Source organism: Macrotis lagotis, chromosome X, assembly GCF_037893015.1.
Source record: "Macrotis lagotis isolate mMagLag1 chromosome X, bilby.v1.9.chrom.fasta, whole genome shotgun sequence".
Classification (NCBI taxonomy): Eukaryota; Metazoa; Chordata; class Mammalia; order Peramelemorphia; family Peramelidae; genus Macrotis; species Macrotis lagotis.
The window spans coordinates 143,692,510-143,710,163 of record NC_133666.1 but is presented as its reverse complement, the minus strand read 5'-3'; the positions used below and the strand labels follow the sequence as shown (position 1 = coordinate 143,710,163).

General features: G+C 36.9%; 1 protein-coding gene across 5 annotated transcripts in view; it reads left to right on the top strand.

The window, feature by feature from the left end:
- The window catches only part of DHRS7B (dehydrogenase/reductase 7B), an 81,705-nt gene that overhangs the window by 52,663 nt on the left and 11,388 nt on the right, over positions 1-17,654 (top strand). For all 5 annotated transcript variants that reach the window (XM_074204848.1, XM_074204844.1, XM_074204846.1 and 2 more), the window contains 3 exons: positions 9,108-9,318; positions 15,404-15,496; positions 16,991-17,143. In XM_074204848.1, the coding sequence (XP_074060949.1) occupies positions 9,108-9,318; positions 15,404-15,496; positions 16,991-17,143 (457 nt within the window). The remainder of the gene's footprint in view (positions 1-9,107; positions 9,319-15,403; positions 15,497-16,990; positions 17,144-17,654) is intronic.

Genomic DNA, 17,654 nt, shown 5'->3' with positions numbered 1-17,654 from the left:
TTTCTGTATATGCCATATCTTCCCCTGTATAGGACATGAGGACAGGAATCTGTATCTTATTTAAATCTTGCTTTACTTGCAAAAATCACTTAAGTTGAAATTATAGTTGCATCTTGGTCATTCACTTTGTCAGATTTGGCCCCAAATAACTCTTGGTCAATTCCAAAAATCAAGTTTATCCTCAGAGAATGAGAATATTCAAACAACATACTGTGTGTATACACTAAGTACCCTGTTCACTCTGGTACCCTTATTTATTATATAGCAGGGATGAGAAAAGAGTCTCCAGAGCCAAATGGAACAGGCCTATCCCTATAGAACCTGGCTCAAAAGGCTATATATAGGGGCAGCTAGGTGACGCAGTGGATAAAGCACCGGCCTTGGAGTCAGGAGTACCTGGGTTCAAATCTGGTCTCAGACACTTAATAATTACCTAGCTGTGTGGCCTTGGGCAAGCCACTTAACCCCCATTTGCCTTGCAAAAACCTAAAAAAAAAAAAAAAGGCTATGTATGCTATTCTTAGTAAACTTGAATGCATTTTCAGAACTCTACTTGAAGTCTGAGGGCCTTTCCTTTGACCTGCCTATCATCTAATTTCTTTGACTTCTTTGATCCTGTTATTTACTTGAATTCTACTGAACAACAGTAACAATTTTCCTTTGCATAGTAATTTACCATTTACAGATTGCTTTTCTCACAACCACGTAATATATGCAGCTCTAGGACAATGACTGTTATAGTCTCTTTTTTAAATATATTTTTAAAATTCTATTTATTTAAGGTAATAGGATTAAGTGACTTGTCCAAGGTCACACTGTTGGGCAATTATTAAATGTCTAAGGCTGGATTTGCACTCAAGTCTTCCTGACTCCAGGGCCAGTGCTCTATCCACTGGGCCACCTAGCTGCCCCCTGTTTGTTATATTCTTAGCAAGTTGAAGCTCAGAGAGATATGGTTATATGCAAGTAAATGACAGAGCTAGAACTTGAACCCAGATCTTACAGATTGGTCTTGTCATTATTATTCTTTTATATACAGTTCTCATTGTTTCTGATTATATTATATTATCTTTCTATAAAGATTCTTTTTCCTTTGGCCATTATTGGACAAACCTAGTGATTGAAAAATCTCCATTTGTAGAAGGAACTCTTTATCTCTGGCTCATCATCAAATCTCCCCATGAATCCTTCACCCATAAGGTAAAGGACACTGCAGAATGTATCCCTAGCATATTTTCAATTGGCTGTTTTCAGAGAGAGTTATGAGGTAGTAGGGGGGAATCATTCATCTGAAGGATTTCAGAAGAGGTTGGAGAATAGGTATTCTATACAAGAACTGGCAAACATGTACACCCAGCTGAGAAGCAAGAGTTTTTAAAAAGAGCTTAAAAATGTTTTTTATCAATGAAATGAGAGCACAAGAAAAATAATTAGAAAAGAAATGAGAACTATGGGAGAAGAACTGGAAAGGAAATTAATAGCTTAGCATAAGAGATACAAAATTTGTGTAAGAAACAAAATTTCTGAAAAATTAGAATGGACTAAATTGAAGCTGATGACTGTAAGAAAACAAGAAAAATTAAAACAAATTCAAAAAAGAAGACATTGTAAAGTATCCCATAGCAGATTAAGGAGAAAAACAGATTATGGGGAGAGAATTTGAAAATGATTGGACTATCTGAAAAGCCATGATCAAAAATAAATCTTAGACACACTGTTTTAAAATCTTAAAAACAAAACAAAGCAAAAAAAAAAAAAAAACCTGCTCAGATTTCTTAGAACCAGAGGGCAGAGCGAACAAAAGAAGAATCTACCAGTTGCTTGTAAGAGAAACCCTTAAATGAAAACTCTCAGTAATAGTTTAGCCAAAGAAAAAAATTAGTGCTTTCAGCCAAGAAGAAAGGATTCATGTCCCAAAGAACCACAATCAAGATCACAGAAGATTTAGCAAGGAACCACTATAAAGGAATGAAGAGCTTGATATATGATATTCTGGAAGGCAAGGAATACAGGCTTACAACCAAGAGTAACTCACTCAGGAAAACTTAGTATAAACATACTTACAAGAGGAAAAATTAACTTTTAATGACATAGGAAGTATAGTTAAATAGGATAGTTTTGAAAGTGGTAGGCAGAATTTATTATATAATTTTTTAAAAGCAAGGATTTTGAAGTGGAGATTCACAAGCTCTATTGAATCTTATTTTTATATTCTGCCCTAAGTATAGAAATGCCTTTTTGTGTGTTTGAGTTGAAAATAAAAACAATTTTTTAAAAATAGCAAATATAATTATGGAACATTTGTCAGTCAGTAAAAGATTACAATAAATGAGACAGAACTAGGGGACAGAAGTCCCAATATCCAAAAAAGGAAAGAAAAAAATTTTCTGATGAAACTGACGTACTCCTAGCAGAATTCTATTATTAATTGGAAGGTTAGTAAATATCTAGAAAAGTGAATAGCAATCATAAAAATACCAACATTGTTTTATCAAGAACAGGTCATACAGGCTCCTTTACATTATTTATATATAATTTTATTCTCCTCCCCATTACATGCCAAAACAAGTTTCATCATTCACTTCCAAAACCTTGAGTTCCAAATTCTCTCCTTCTTCCCACCCCCATTCTCTTACACTGATGTAAGTTAAAATGTGTAGTCATGAAAAATAGTACTACAGTAGTCATGTTGTGAAAGTGAACATAGCCCACCCCCCAAAAAGAGAAACCTCAAGAAAAATAAAGCAGGAAAAAAAGTAAGCTTCAATCTGTATTCAGACACCATCAGCTCTGTCTATGGGATGGATAGCATTCTTTATAATTCCTTCAAATTTCTCTTGGGTCATAGTATTGCTGAGAAAAGGTAGATCATTCACAACTCATCCTACAATATTTCTGTTACTTTGTGTACAGTACATTTCTCACTCTATCTGCTCATGTAAGTTTGTTTTGTTTTTTACCGAGAGCATCCTGTTCATTTCCCAAAGCAGAACTGCATTTCATTTCAGTCACATACTAAAATGTCTTCAGCCATTCCCCAACCAATGGCATTCCCTCAACTCTAGCTCTCTACCACTCGAAAAGAGCTGCTATAAATATCCCTATACATAAAGGTTCTTTTCTTCCCATATTTCATCTCTTCTGGAATACAGACCTAGCAGTGGTGCTAGGCCAAATGATGGGCATGGTTTTTAGGCCCTTTGGGCATAGTTCCAAATTGCTCCTCATAACTATTGAATTATGTCACAGCTCTTCCATCTCCATCAATGTCTCAATTTTCCTACATCCCTTCCAACATTTATCATTTTGTCCATCTGTTCTATTAGCCATTTCAGTAGGCATAAAGTAGTATCTCAGAATTATTGCAACCCACATTTATCCTGTCAATACTGAGAATGCAATGATAACCTCCTCTGAAAACTGTTCATACCTCTTGATCATTTATCATTTGGGGAATGGCTCTTATTTTTATAAATTTAACTGTGTTATCTATGTTTGAGGGATGAAGTCTTTATCAGAGAAATTTTTTTCCCACAGTTACTATTGCTAACTGTATTTCCCTCCATCCTATTCCCACCCCCTCATTTATTCTCTCCATTCTACCCTGTCCCTCCTGACTACCCCCTCCCATCACCTACTACCCTTCACCCCCTTTCTCCATCCCTTTCCTCTCCTACTTTCCTTTAGGGTAAAATAGATTTCTATACTCAATTGAGTGTGTATATTATTCCCTCTCTGAGCTTATTCTGTTGAGAGTAAGGCTCACTCACTCTCTGCCACCTTCTCCCTCTTCCACTCTACTGTAAAAGCTTTTTCTTGCTTCTTTTATGTGAAATAATTTCCTCGTTTTACCTCCCATTTCCATTTTCCCCAGTAAATTTCTCTCTTTCTCATTAATAGAATGAAGGACTAGATTATTTTCTCTGAATCCTATGACCTCTCACATCTCCAAAACAGAAATAATGTGCTTAAAGATAAAATAACTTCAGGTAGGATACTCAGAATCCAAAAGAAGTTTAAAAATAAACAAGAAACCCATGAACTAAGGCTTACTGATGCTCATTTGAGCACCCCGTCCCTTCCTTAGGCTGCTGTTGTTGTTTGTCCTTAGTTTTTGAAAAGGACCAGTGACATCATAAAGTGATGTCTTATATGTGAATTAGATTTAAGTAAGGTAGAATTGCATAGTCATCGGTCTTTCTCTTTCTTCCTGAGTCATCAAAGTCCAGTAGCAGGACAAAAGTCAAGATGACTTGCAGTGATCAGGGTTGCAGTGAATGACCATGGTGTCTTCAACAGCTTGACTATTGGAACAAATTGTTGGCATCCATCCATTTCATATGCTTGAGGTAGATATTCCCCTAATCCACCAACAAGTTTGAGGCTTCTCAGTTGTCCCACAACCTGGTTTAGCTTTCTGCCATGAAAGGTTGTGGTCACCACAGCTACTTAGAACCTCAGGTGAAAACTGGTGAATCAGGTGGACACCAAAGGTAAATGAGCAGCCCTGAAAAGGACTGGGCAAGCCCTTACACCAGAGTTGTTTTCATTCTCATTTCTCTAGTTTTTAAAAGTTTTTTCATATGGCTATTCATAGCTTATATTTCTTTGTTTTGAGAACTTGTTTTTCTATTTATTTTCCTTTTTTTTAATCAGTATTGAATCTGAGTTCTAGCTCTTCACAGTGATTCCATTAAAAAATTCTTCTTTTTCTATCTCATCAATTATTACTCTTTGTTTCTTCAAAAATTTGTTCTTAGATATCTTATTGTCTGATCTTGTCTCTTCCTTAAGGATATGATTTCTCTCTCACACTCAATTTGGATCAATATACAACATGGAATCAAAGTAAAGACTGACAGATTTCTTTTCATGGGGGAGGGGGGAGGGAAGTAAGATTGGGGGGAAAATTGTAAAACTCAAATAATATCTTTAATAAAAAAAAAAATTTCATTCTTGAGAGCTTTCCATTTTTTTCTGGGTTTTGTTCCCCTAAAGAACTAGACTATAGGTTTCTTCTTATCCTTTTTATAATCCTTTTGAAATTTGTTCTCCTAGAATATGGATTACTCATCAGACTATGGCTGAACTTCTAGTGGCATAGAGAATAGAAGTCTGAACCTAGAGTCAGTAAGACCTGAGTTTAAATCCAGCTTTTAAATACTTATCTATGTGACCCTCGGAAATTACCTAAGCTTTGTCTGCCTCTTACCTCATCGGGAACATAGGGATGATAGTAGCAATCTTTCAAAGTTGTTAAGAACTAAATGAGATAATATTTGTAAAATGCCTGGTATAGTTCCATAATATAATAATATAGTATATAGGAGAGATTTAGTAAAAGTTTCCTTCCTTCCTTCCTCACTCCCTCCTTTCCTTTGTCCCTAAAAAATAGATACCTGGTCTACTGCCAAGCCTGTCCTTTCTACCTTTCCAGTTTTGGAAAACTAGAAAGCTCCTGCTTTTTTTTTTTAATCTTTTTGACTACTGAGTGCTATCTGCCTTTTATTAACTTTTGAAGCTAATCATGCAGTTACCTTCAAGTTGCATTGAGCCTTAGGAGGAAGTGGGATTCCCCCCCAATTTATTTATTTAATTTTTTATTTTACAGTTTTTCCCCCTACTCCTGCTTCCCTCCCCCTACCCCCCACAAAAGGCAGTCTAATAGTCTTTACATTGTTTCCATGCTATACATTGATCAAAATTGAATGTGTTGAGAAAGAAATCATATCCTTAAGGAAGAGACAAACTATAAGAGATAGCAAGATTACATAATAAGATAACTTTTTTTTTTAATTAAAGGTAATTGTCTTTGGTCTTTGTTCAAACTCCACAATTCTTTCTCTGGATACAGATGGTATTCTAGGAGGAGGTTTTTAATGGATGGACCTCTCATATTCTTATTTGTTTTGTAATTATTTGAATATGTCATTGCACCTTGTAGATTGTAAGCTTCTTGAACGAATGAAAAATCATTAATTAAGTACAAACAACGTGCCAACCTATAGCTTATTGCTGAGGATACAAAGACTGTCCTGGCCCTCAAAGAACTTAACCCTAATGGGAAAAACAGGCAGCATATGGAGTAAGGAGGCATCTGAGAATAAATTGACACCATCCAGGAATTGTAGCAGAATTTATTTGATCATGGTTTAAAACTGGAGGGGAAGGGAGGAGCAGAAGGAAAGCCTGTTGGCTAAAAAGGAGAGAATAAAATGAAGTAAGGCTGGACTTTCCTGTAATAATATTCCTAGAGAGACAGTCACCAAAGGGCAGAAAAGGGCCCAGAGTAGAAATTCATATAGAGAAATATCTCTGATTTGGGTATTTAGTCTGGAAGGTTCATGGAGAGGAAAGAATCTTTCCTTGAAAGCAGAGGAACTTTTCTTCATTTTTGCCTCTCTCCTAGTACTTAAAACATTGTATTATTTGTAGTAGACCTTCAGTAAATATTTGTTCAATGCTAAATGTGTTGTTCAGCATCCTACACCTGTGCAATATCTTAATAGTTTCTGTATGGAACTTTTCTGTTTTGGCTTCCTCCCACATTGTACCTTATTGTATAAATAATCATCATATTTTTATTGTGTAACTTATTTTCTTTCTTCCCAGTCCTATTCTTTCTTCTGACTATTCTATTTCTCTTAATGGCAGCCACATAAGGATGAAACTTCTGCATTTTCTTTACTTCCTTTCCTTCCCTTCCTTCATCTAATCAGTTACCCAGTTCTGTCTGCTCTACTTTCTCAATGTCATTCAATAACTGTCAGAGCCTTTCTGCTAGCATTATCCCATTACAGGCCCTCATTACCACATATAGACTATCACAATAGCATCCTAACTGATTTCCTCACCTTCTCTTTTACCCACCAATCCATCCTATATTAACTCCTCTAAAACAAATCCTATCATTCCTCATTGCCACACTTTAAAGTCCACTGGACTGGCACTGTAAAGCTCTCCACAGTCTGTCACCCTTCTGATGTGGACTAATTTCATATGATGCGTAACCTTGATTCTATGGTTCAACGAAACAAGGTTACTGCCTGTCCCTCCTGTACATATTCTTTACTTTCCATAATCATCCATCACAACTTGTAGAACTGTATTAGTTCCTGCATTTGTCAATCTATCATTATCCCTTCACTGTCATCAATTAATTCTTGCCATATATAGTTTAAAACATACTTTGACTTAGTCATACATATGCCTGTATCCCTATTATATTTTAACCAGCTCTCAAATAGCCCTTCTTATACCAGTTTTTCATCAGTTACTTACCATAATAAAATCAATGTACATGAGTTCCAAAGAGCTAATAACTGTGATCAAAAGGTAGCCAACCAGTAGGTTTTGTAACAACCAAGATCTTCGGGAATCCATTACCTGAATAATCAGTCTCTGATTAATTAAAAGTTGACTTTATTAGTAGTTAACTTTTCATCTCCTAAATAAATTCAGAATATAATGAATATAAAGAATTAGAGAATGAAAAGAAATCTCCTTGGGGTGACTTGTAGGTGCCTTATAATGTAGTGGTTTTTTTTAATGTTATTTTATTTTTTTAAGTTATAAGCAAAGATAGTTTTCAACATTTATCTTTTTGTAAGCTTTTGAGTTCAGCATTTTTCTACTACCCTCCCTTTTCTCTACCCTCCCCAGGACAGTGAGTTATCTGATATAGGTTGTACATGTACAATCATGTTTAATGCAGTTCATAGTAGTCATGTTGTGAAAGAAGAATTAGAACTAAAGGGGGGGGGGAACTATGAGAAAGAAAGAAAAAACATTTTTTTAAAAAGTGAATATAGGGAGCAGTTAGGTGGTGCAGTGGATAGAGCACTGGCCCTAGAGTCAGGAGTACCTAAGTTCAAATCCGGCCTCAGACACTTAATAATTACCTAGTTACTGTGTGATCTTGGGCAAGCCATTTAACCCCATTGCCTTGCAAAAAAAAGTGAATATAGTATGCTTTACTCTACATTCAAACTCCATAATCTGAATTTGGATGACATTTTCCATCAGGAGTCTTTAGGATTGTCCTTGATCACTGAACTGTTTAGAGGAGCTGAGGCCAGCATTGTTGGTTCATCTCACATGTTGCTGTTAATGCATAAAATGTTCTCCTGGCTCTGTTCATTTCACTTAGCATCAGTTCCTGCAAAGCTTTCCAGGCTTTTCTGAAGTCCTGCCCATTTGTGAACTTTTTTACAGAACACTACTACTCCTTCACATTGATATATCACAATTTGTTCAGTCATTCCCCGGCTAATGAGCATTCCCTCAATTTCCAATTCTTTGTGACCTACAAAAAGAGCTGCTATAGTTTTGTACTTGTGGTTCTTTTATAATGTGTCTTTTGGGTTTGAATACTGGTCCTATTGGAACTAACAGATCTTAGTTATTCCAGAATGACCGGTGTACTTGCAAGATAGACAAGTAATGAAATTCTAGAGTTCACTGCTAAGAAGTTTCCTATCTTATAATCTTTAGATGACAATAATTCAGTGTGAATGATTTCAAGCTGAAAAACTCATATGAGGTTGAAGTATTCCACGCAAGCAATGCTTTAAAAATCATGAAGATAGGGGCAGCTAGGTGGTACAGTGGATAGAGCACTGGCCCTGGAGTCAGGAGTACCTGAGTTCAAATCTGGCCTCAGACACTTAATAATTATCTAGTTACTGTGTGGTCTTGGGCAAGCAACTTAACCCCATTGTCTTGCAAAAAAAAGAAAAAATATCATGAAGATGAGTATAACCTGGTTGATTTTATACCAGGTCAGTACATCTTCTGAGATTCTAGGTAACTTACTTTTTTTTAATTTTATATAAGTGACTTGCCCAAGGTCACACATCTAGGCAGTTATTAAATGTCTGAGGCCACATTTGAACTCAGGTCTTCCTGACTCCAGGGCCAGTTCTCTATCCATTATGCTATGTAGCTGTCCCCCTCCAGGTATCCTTCTAGTCAAAGATTAGATTGGCCATCTTTAGACTTTTCAAAATGTTTGAATCTTTAATAATTCTGCAAAACATAAATATGTTGATCAAATGATTGTTGCTCAGAAACTGAATTGTATTACTGTTTTGTTTGTTCAAATTTAGACACACGAACCTCATATTGTAGTCTTTGACCTTGCTGATTCTGACACAATAGTCCCTGCAGCAAATGAAATCCTAAAATACACTGGTCATGTGGACATATTAATCAATAATGCAGGAATCAGCTATCGAGGCTCGATAATGGATACTGCCCTGGAGGTGGACAAAAAAGTGATGGAGACAAACTACTTCGGTCCAGTTGCCTTAACAAAAGGTACAGTGACAATGAATTTCTTTTAAATAGAGGAATGTCATTTTGGAGTTTGGTTAACTTGAACCCTTGTTCAGTCACCTTCTATCTGCCTTTCTTACCCATTACATACATTAAAATGTTTATTTTCTTAATAGTTTGATTACTACTTATTTATTACTACTTATTTCATTTGTCCAGATTTTGCTATCTCTGGCTTATAGCTTCATGTCAAGAAACTCCCTCAGATTTTAGTTCCATTTGCTACTGTTTTCCTTTTTAGCGTGAATTGTTATTAGTCAAAATCTCCTTTGGTATAGGAACTAGAGTTTTCATGCCCAGGTCTTATTCTACATTCTCATGAATGAACTTAGCAAGCACAGCTTTTAACTTAAGTGATGTTTGCTATTAATTTCATTAAAAAGGGGATGGGGCATTGAATTTATCAATTAAAATTGTCACTCATTCCTTCATAGAACACCTGTTTTTTTTTTTATTTTATTTGTTTTTCCAACTAAATACAATGGTAGTTTCCACTAATCATTTTTTTTTGCAAGGTTTTGAGTTTTACCATTTTTCTCCCTTCTCTTCCCCCTCCCCTGACAGAAAGCAATATGCTATAGGCTTTATACTTGTAAACATGCTAAACATAGATTGATATTGTGTTGTGAAATAAGAATGAAATCTAAGAGAAAGAAAAAACATTAGAGAGAACAAAATGTCATAATATATAAGACAGCTTTAAAAATTGAATATGATAAGCTTTGGTCTTCATTTAAATTCCACAGTCCTTCTCTACATAGAGATGATACCTTCGATCACAAGTCCCTTAAAATTGTTTTCAGTTATTGTGCTACTGAAATGGAGAAGTCCATCATGGTTGATCATGACCCCATGTTACTAGTGTGTATAATGTTCTTATGGTTCTATTCATCTAACTCAGCATCAATTCATACAAGTCTTTACAGGTTTTTTGGAGGGTTTATTTATTTATTTATTCATTTATTTATTTTGCAAGGCAGTGGCATTAAGTGGCTTGCCCAAGGCCGCACAGCTAGGTAATTATTAAGTTTCTGAGGCTGGATTTGAACTCGGGTACTCTTGACTCCAGGGCCAGTGCTCTATCCACTGTGCCACCTAGCCGTCCCATTTCCAGGTTTTTAAAGAACAATAGTATCAAATCTTGTCCATATACCATCATTTGTTTAGCCTTTCCCCAGTTGATGGGCCTCTGTTTCCATTTCTTTGCCACTACAAACAGAGAAGCTATTGAATATTTTTGTACATGTGAGATTTTTACCCTGTTTCATGATCTCTTCAGGATACAGACCCAGTTAGTGGTATTGCTGGATCAAAGGGTAAGCACATTTTTATTGCCCTTTGGGCATAAATCCAAGGTTGGATCATGAACTGCTATTTTCTTTGTGCTGTTTATGAGCAAAAGATTATTTGGGAGATATGTAGATAAATGAGACAATCTACATTCACTCTTTAGGAAGCTACAATTTTCACATATACTCTGTTAGTCATTCAACACAAACTGATTAAACACTATTAGGTGCCAGGCACTGTGTTAAACAGTGAGGTTACTGTTACAAGATTGAGTCTGGTGGTCTTGAGACCATTATGATAGTGTCCTTTTAAGGGAGACTATGGCTCATTGACTCTAGACATGGAAGGCACTGGTATGAGATTAGGCTTGATGGTCTAGAGACCATCATGGTAGTCCTCTTTTTTCCCCCTCTGTTCCTTGCCCTTTCTTCCCCATTTCTTGCTATAAAGCTTTTGCATTATTTTCAGTAGTTATTTTATGATAGTCATTTGGCATAAGGGAAATCCTTCCTGGAAAGATGTAAGGATCCTCTATTGATCTTTGCTTTCTATAATTGGCTCACAGTGTCATACTTCCTTTTGTGTAGGTAAAGTTGTCAGTAGATTGAATCCTTATCTAGAGACTCAATTTATGTGTAAGGAAGTACAATGGAGAAAACAATTCCTTGGGGAGTTCAGATGCTAAGGTCAGCATGTAAAACAGTGAAAAATCAATTCAGTGCAAAGCTTTATTGTAAACAATGGGGAAGGCAGAGAAAGGGAGAGAAGAAAAGGGGACATACACATGCTAACATAGAGTGTAACTATGTAAGGACAGTGCTGTATGGGGAACATGGAGACATAGCTCCACTGAACACGAAGGTGGGGTTCCATTGAGAAAGAATTCTTCTGTGGGGAGTCCCCTTGCAACTGATTTGCATATCAGAGGTCATGGCAAAATGTCATTTTAGGGATTTGTTATCAGGAGAAAAATAAGCATATTTAATGAAAAAAAGTCCAAAAGAAGGTGGCTTAGCCCTACCTTGATCTAAAATTACATTATAAAGCATCAGTCATCAAAACTGTTTGGTATTGGCTAAGAAATAGAGTAGTGGACCAGTGGAATAGACTAGGTGCAGTAGCAAGAGATGATTATAGTAATCTGCTGTTTGATAAACCCAAAGAGTCCAGCCATTGGGATAAAAACTCCCTCTTTGATAAAAACTGCTGGGATAATTGGAAGTTAGTATGGAAGAAACTTAGATTAGACCAACACCTCACACCCTTTACCAAGATAAGATCCAAATGGCTACAGGACTTAGACATAAAAAACAGTACTATAAGCAAATTAGAAGATCAAGGACTAGTTTACCTGTCAGATCTATGGAAAGGGGAGCAGTTTATGACTGAGGAAGAGTTGGAGAACATCACCAAAATCCAACTAGATGATTTCAATTACATTAAATTAAAAAGCTTTTGCACAGATAAAACCAATGTAACCAAGATTAAAAGAAATGTAGTAAACTGGGAAACAATCTTTACAACTAATGATTCTGACAAAGGACTCATTTCTAAAATATACAGAGAACTGAGTCATATTTTTAAAACAAAAAGCCATTCCCCAATTGACAAATGGTCAAAGGATATGCAAAGGCAATTTGCAGATGAGGAGATCAAAGCAATCTATAGCCATATGAAAAAATGCTCTAAATCATTAATTATTAGAGAAATGCAAATTAAAGCTTCTCTGAGGTACCACCTCACACCTCTCAGATTGGCCAATATGACCAGAAAGGATAATGATCATTGTTGGAAGGGTTGTGGGAAATCTGGGACACTATTACACTGTTGATGGAGCTGTGAACTCATCCAACCCTTCTGGAGAGCTATTTGGAACTACGCCCAAAGGGCAACAAAAATGTGCATACCCTTTGACCCAGCAATACCACTACTGGGTCTATATCCTGAAGAGATGATGAATAAGGGTAAAAACATCACTTGTACAAAAATATTTATAGCAGCCCTGTTTGTGGTGGCAAAGAATTGGAAATCCAGTAAATGTCCTTCAATTGGGGAATGGCTTAGCAAACTGTGGTATATGTATGTCATGGAACACTATTGTTCTATTAGAAACCAGGAGGGATGGGAATTCAGGGAAGCCTGGAAGGATTTGTATGAACTGATGCTGAGTGAGATGAGCAGAACCAGAAAAACACTGTACATCCTAACAGCAACATGGGGGGATGATCAACCTTAAAGGATTCACTCATTCCATCAGTGCAACAAGCAGGAACAATTTGGGGCTGTATGCAAAGGAGAGTGCCATCTGTATCCAGATAAGGAGATGTGGAGTTTGAACAAAGTTCAAGGACTATTCCCTTTAATTTAGAAAAAAAACAAATATCTTATTGTCTAATCTCTTAGACTTCTTGTTTCTACTTTAAGGATATGATTTCTTTCTCATCACACTCAATATGGATCAAGGTACAACATGGAAACAAAGTAAAGACTGACAGATTGCTTTCCGTGGGGGGAGGGAAGTAAGATTGGGGGAAATTGTAAAACTCAAATAATATCTTTAATAAAAAGAAATTTAAAAAAGAAAAAAAGAAAAATAAGCATATCATTTAGAGAACATAGCTATGTTTTTCAAAAATATTAGTCAGAATTTTTCTGCAAGTATGTTCTATAAGTTTACAGCCTTCATTGAGGGGAGACTATCATGATTGCCTCAAGACCATCTGACCTAATATCACACCAGTGATTTCTATATATAGATTCTTTGAGCTCCAGTAGCCTCCCTCAGTGGGGAGACTGTCATTGTGGTCTCAAGACCACTTGTCACCCTAATCTTTTAACAGACATAAAAAAGGACAAAAACAAAGTACCTACCCTTTATCTCCTGTTCTAATGGGAGAAAACAACATGCCCCAAAAACCCCAACCTCATTACACATATATCAATTATGCAGTGTAAACAGAAGTTAAACTCATAGAGAAGGCACTCGAAGTGGTAGTAGGGTGGAATGAGGAGGAGATGGTCAATGGAGGTAATGTGAGGGAAAATGTCTGGGAAAGGCCATCTGCAAAAGATGAGATTTGAGTTTCTTAAAGCTAGAGCTACCAGGAGGCAGAGGATTCTAGAACTGGGAGATAACCTAAGAAATGACCCTGTTAGGAAAGGAGATATTGAGTTCAAGGAACAGCAGGAAACCAGTATCCTTGCACAAAGTATAAGAAGAGGGAGAGGCAAGGATTTGAAGGACTTAAAAGTGAGAGATTTTGTAGACCTTGGAGGTAATAGGGAGCCACTGGAGTTTATTGAGGAGGCCAGGGTCAGTATGATCAATCCTGTACTTTGTGGAAATATCACTTTGGCAGCTGAGTAGAGGGGGGTTTGGAATAGAGAGACAACCCAGTAAGCATTTGTGTTAATGACAAGAGGGGGAATCTAAGAGAGGGATGTTGTGAAGGCAGAAACTAGCCTGGACACAGACTGGATAGTGGAGTCTGAGTGAGTCTGCAAAGAACTTGCTTGGGTATATTCTGTGTTGATCTTTCTCACCAGATTGTGAGCTCCTGGGGAGCTCTCTTGTGACCTTTCCTTTGTGTCCTCAGTACTTAGCACAGGGTCTGGCACAGACTAGGTGCTTAATAAATAATTGACTGATAGAAAGAGGGATGATAGGGAAAGGAATCTGGTAGGAAAGAGGAGTTCTGTTTTGGGACATTTTTAGATTAGTTCAAGATCTCAAAGGCGGTTAAGTGATATGAGACTAGAACTGAGGAGAAAGAATAGTATTGGATTAGAATCCAGGAATCATCTGTATTACAGAGGAAACAGTCTCCAGAAGATAAAAGTGTCAAAGGCTACAAATAAGTAAAAAAATTAGTATGAAGACCATTAAATTTGTCAGTTGGTAACTTTGGAGAGAAGTTTTAGTGAAATGATGAAGCTGAAAGTCAGATTGAAGAGTTAAGAATTGAATGAGAGAAGAAGTGGTACCTTTTTAAAAAATTTTTATTTAAGGCAATGGGGCTAAAACTTGCCCAAGGTCACACAGCTAGGCAATTGTTGTCTGAGGTCGGATTTGAACTCAGGTCCTCCTGACTCCAGGGCCAGTGCTATATCTATTGCACCACCTAGCTGCTCCCTAATGGTGCCTTTCTTAAAGAGGTTAACCATAGGTGAGAGCAGATATAAAATGACACAAAACTAGGAAGAATTGTCAAATGATATCAAATTTTTTTTTAAAGAAGGGGGAGACAAAGTTGTATTTATAGGCGACAGGAAAGGAACCAGTACATAGATATTGAAACTTAATAAAATAATGGGGGTGATGTTGGCAATGTGTAGAGAAGATGGGATGGGGTCTAGAGTGCATATAGGTGGTTTGGCCTTGTCAAGTAGAAAGGACACTTTATTCATCAGATTGGAAAGAAAAAAATAGAATAGGATGATTTAGGAATATGAGATGAAGAGGAGCATAAAGAGATTTAATGTCTTCATTTTTTTTTGGTGAAGTATGAGACAAGGTCTCAGCTGAAAAGGTATGGGAAGAGGGGTGCCACTGATTGGCTTGAGGAGATTTGAAAGGGTTTGGAACAGCTAGCCCTTGGCGAATGAGACCTTGAATAGATTAGAGAGGTCTAAAAAGAATGCCTTGCTGCAGTAAGAGCCCAATAAATTAAATAAATGTTCTGGTGAGCTTTATCTGTTTAACATGACTGTTTTTGTGAAGCATTTTGCTTCCTGTGATTGTGATCTGTTATGTTAAGGTTTTTTCCTCCTTCTTTAGCAATTCTGCCCTCCATGATAGAGAAGAAACAAGGACACATTGTTGTGATTAGCAGCATTCAGGGTAAAATCAGTATTCCTTTCAGATCAGCATGTGAGTATTTCCTCAAATCCTTTATTGAAATCTAAAAAGTCCTATTCAAAGTTCTGCATGCTTCAACCTGTGAACCAGTCAACTAAAGGAAAAGCAAAGAACAGTAATGAGTATTCTTGAAAAAATGTTTAAAAGGAAGGTTACAAATATTTAATTAAGTAAATATGAAATTCAATAGCATGATATATCCAGAAAAATCCAAATTGAAAATGTGATAAAAAAAATGGTATTTTTCTCCTTTTATCCACCATTTTGTTTTAATTCTCTTTAATACTGATGAGAGGAACAAATTCTTCCCCAGCCATCCCTGGTTCCTACCCCAGGAAATCCTGAATCAAGTCTTCAGCTGTATAGATCCAGAGAGACTAGGTCCCAAGATTAGAAAGGCAGGAGATGAGAGGGGTGGCATTTGAATTGAGATTTTGTTATAATTCTCTATTGTCATGGAACCATTCTAAGTTCTCTCCTAAAAAATTAGTCATTTAATTTTGATGTATTTTCACTTTTACCTCATTCCATTGGTTTTGTCTTCACCTATCATAGAATTGAAACAAATAAGACATGTTTACCATTGCTTTACTAAATGTCGTCAAGATCTCTTGAGATTAGATTGGAACTAACTAGATTTAAGGATGCTATCTACTAGGACTCCACAGCTCTTTAAAACTCTAATTATCTATAGAGAAATCCCAGGCCCAAGAATACTAGGGAGGGAGCCCAGATTGGTTCTGGCATCCCTTGGCAGGATTCAGGTTAATTGGATGTATAACCTTGATGCCTAATTTGGGTTTGGCACTTAATAATCCAGATCTTTGGGGAGCCCCAGAAATAAACCAGTTCCTAAAATTGTTAAAACTAGACCAGATCCATAGAAATAATGATAGAGACGCAAATCCCTCCCTAGCCATACCCAGGTCCTATACCAAGAAACCTTGAATCAGGTCTGTCTTAAGCTGCATAGAACCAAAGAGTCTGGGCCCCAAGATCAGAAAGGCAGGAGATGAAAGTTGGCATTTGAATTGAGATCCCAAGACTCCAGTTTAACACTCCAAGTACAGCATTCTTTTCGCCAAACCATGCTATTTTCTCAAAAAAAAGAACTCTTCCAAGAATGGTCTGAAGAATACAACCCAGTGCAGTGAATGAATAACTGTTTAACTTCCTTCATTTGACTTTGTAGCCATATTTATTTCTATATTCCTGGCTGTGTTTTAGAGAACCCTGGATTTCAATTGAGAATCTCCCATTTATATACTTAAACCATATTTTAGGTTATTTGTTTATGGGTACCATGTTCCTCCTCAGTGCCTCTGGAGCAGTGGTTCACAATCACTTCAGTTGAGAAGCTGAGATGGGTACATTTTTGTACTAAGTGAGCAATTTCTGCTCTGAAATACATAAAGAATGCTCTGAATACATAAAGAATGAAGTTATCTGTTTTAGGGTCAATATTTTCTTCCCTTTGTGTGTTCCTTATGTGGCCATGTTTTGCAGATGCAGCCTCCAAGCATGCAACCCAAGCATTCTTTGACTGCCTAAGGGCCGAGGTGGAACAGCATGAAGTTGAAGTGACTGTAATCTGCCCTGGCTATATCCAAACCAATCTTTCTCTCAATGCCTTAACTGCAGATGGAACCAAATATGGAGGTGAGGATAGGAAGTTATCATTGTTGCTGCAGGCATATGAAATCACAAAGTACTGCTTCCTTTGATTATGGGATTCTTGTTTCTCTATTCCCCAGAATAAACAGATGCCAGGGTTGATTCTTAGATACTAACTCTGATCTGTCTTGAATCACTTTCCCATTTCTTCAGCAAGAACTCGTGATTGCAGACTAGCCAGGTTTAAGCAATGTGTGGTACAATGGATAGAGCCCTGGTCCTAAAATCAGGAGGACATGAGTTCAAATCCAGCCTGAGACATTTAACACTTACTAGCTTTGTGACCTCAGGCAAGTCACTTAACTCTGATTGCCTTCCATCCAGGACCATCTCCTGTCATCCATATCTGACCACTGGACCCAAATGGCTCTGGAGGAGAAAGTGAAACTAGTGACTTAGCACAGCATTCTTTCAATCAAATTCAGTTCTCGTGCTTGTCATAGCATCACCTCCCTGATGTCATGGTCATCTTCAGAAATGAAATAGCAAACAATGT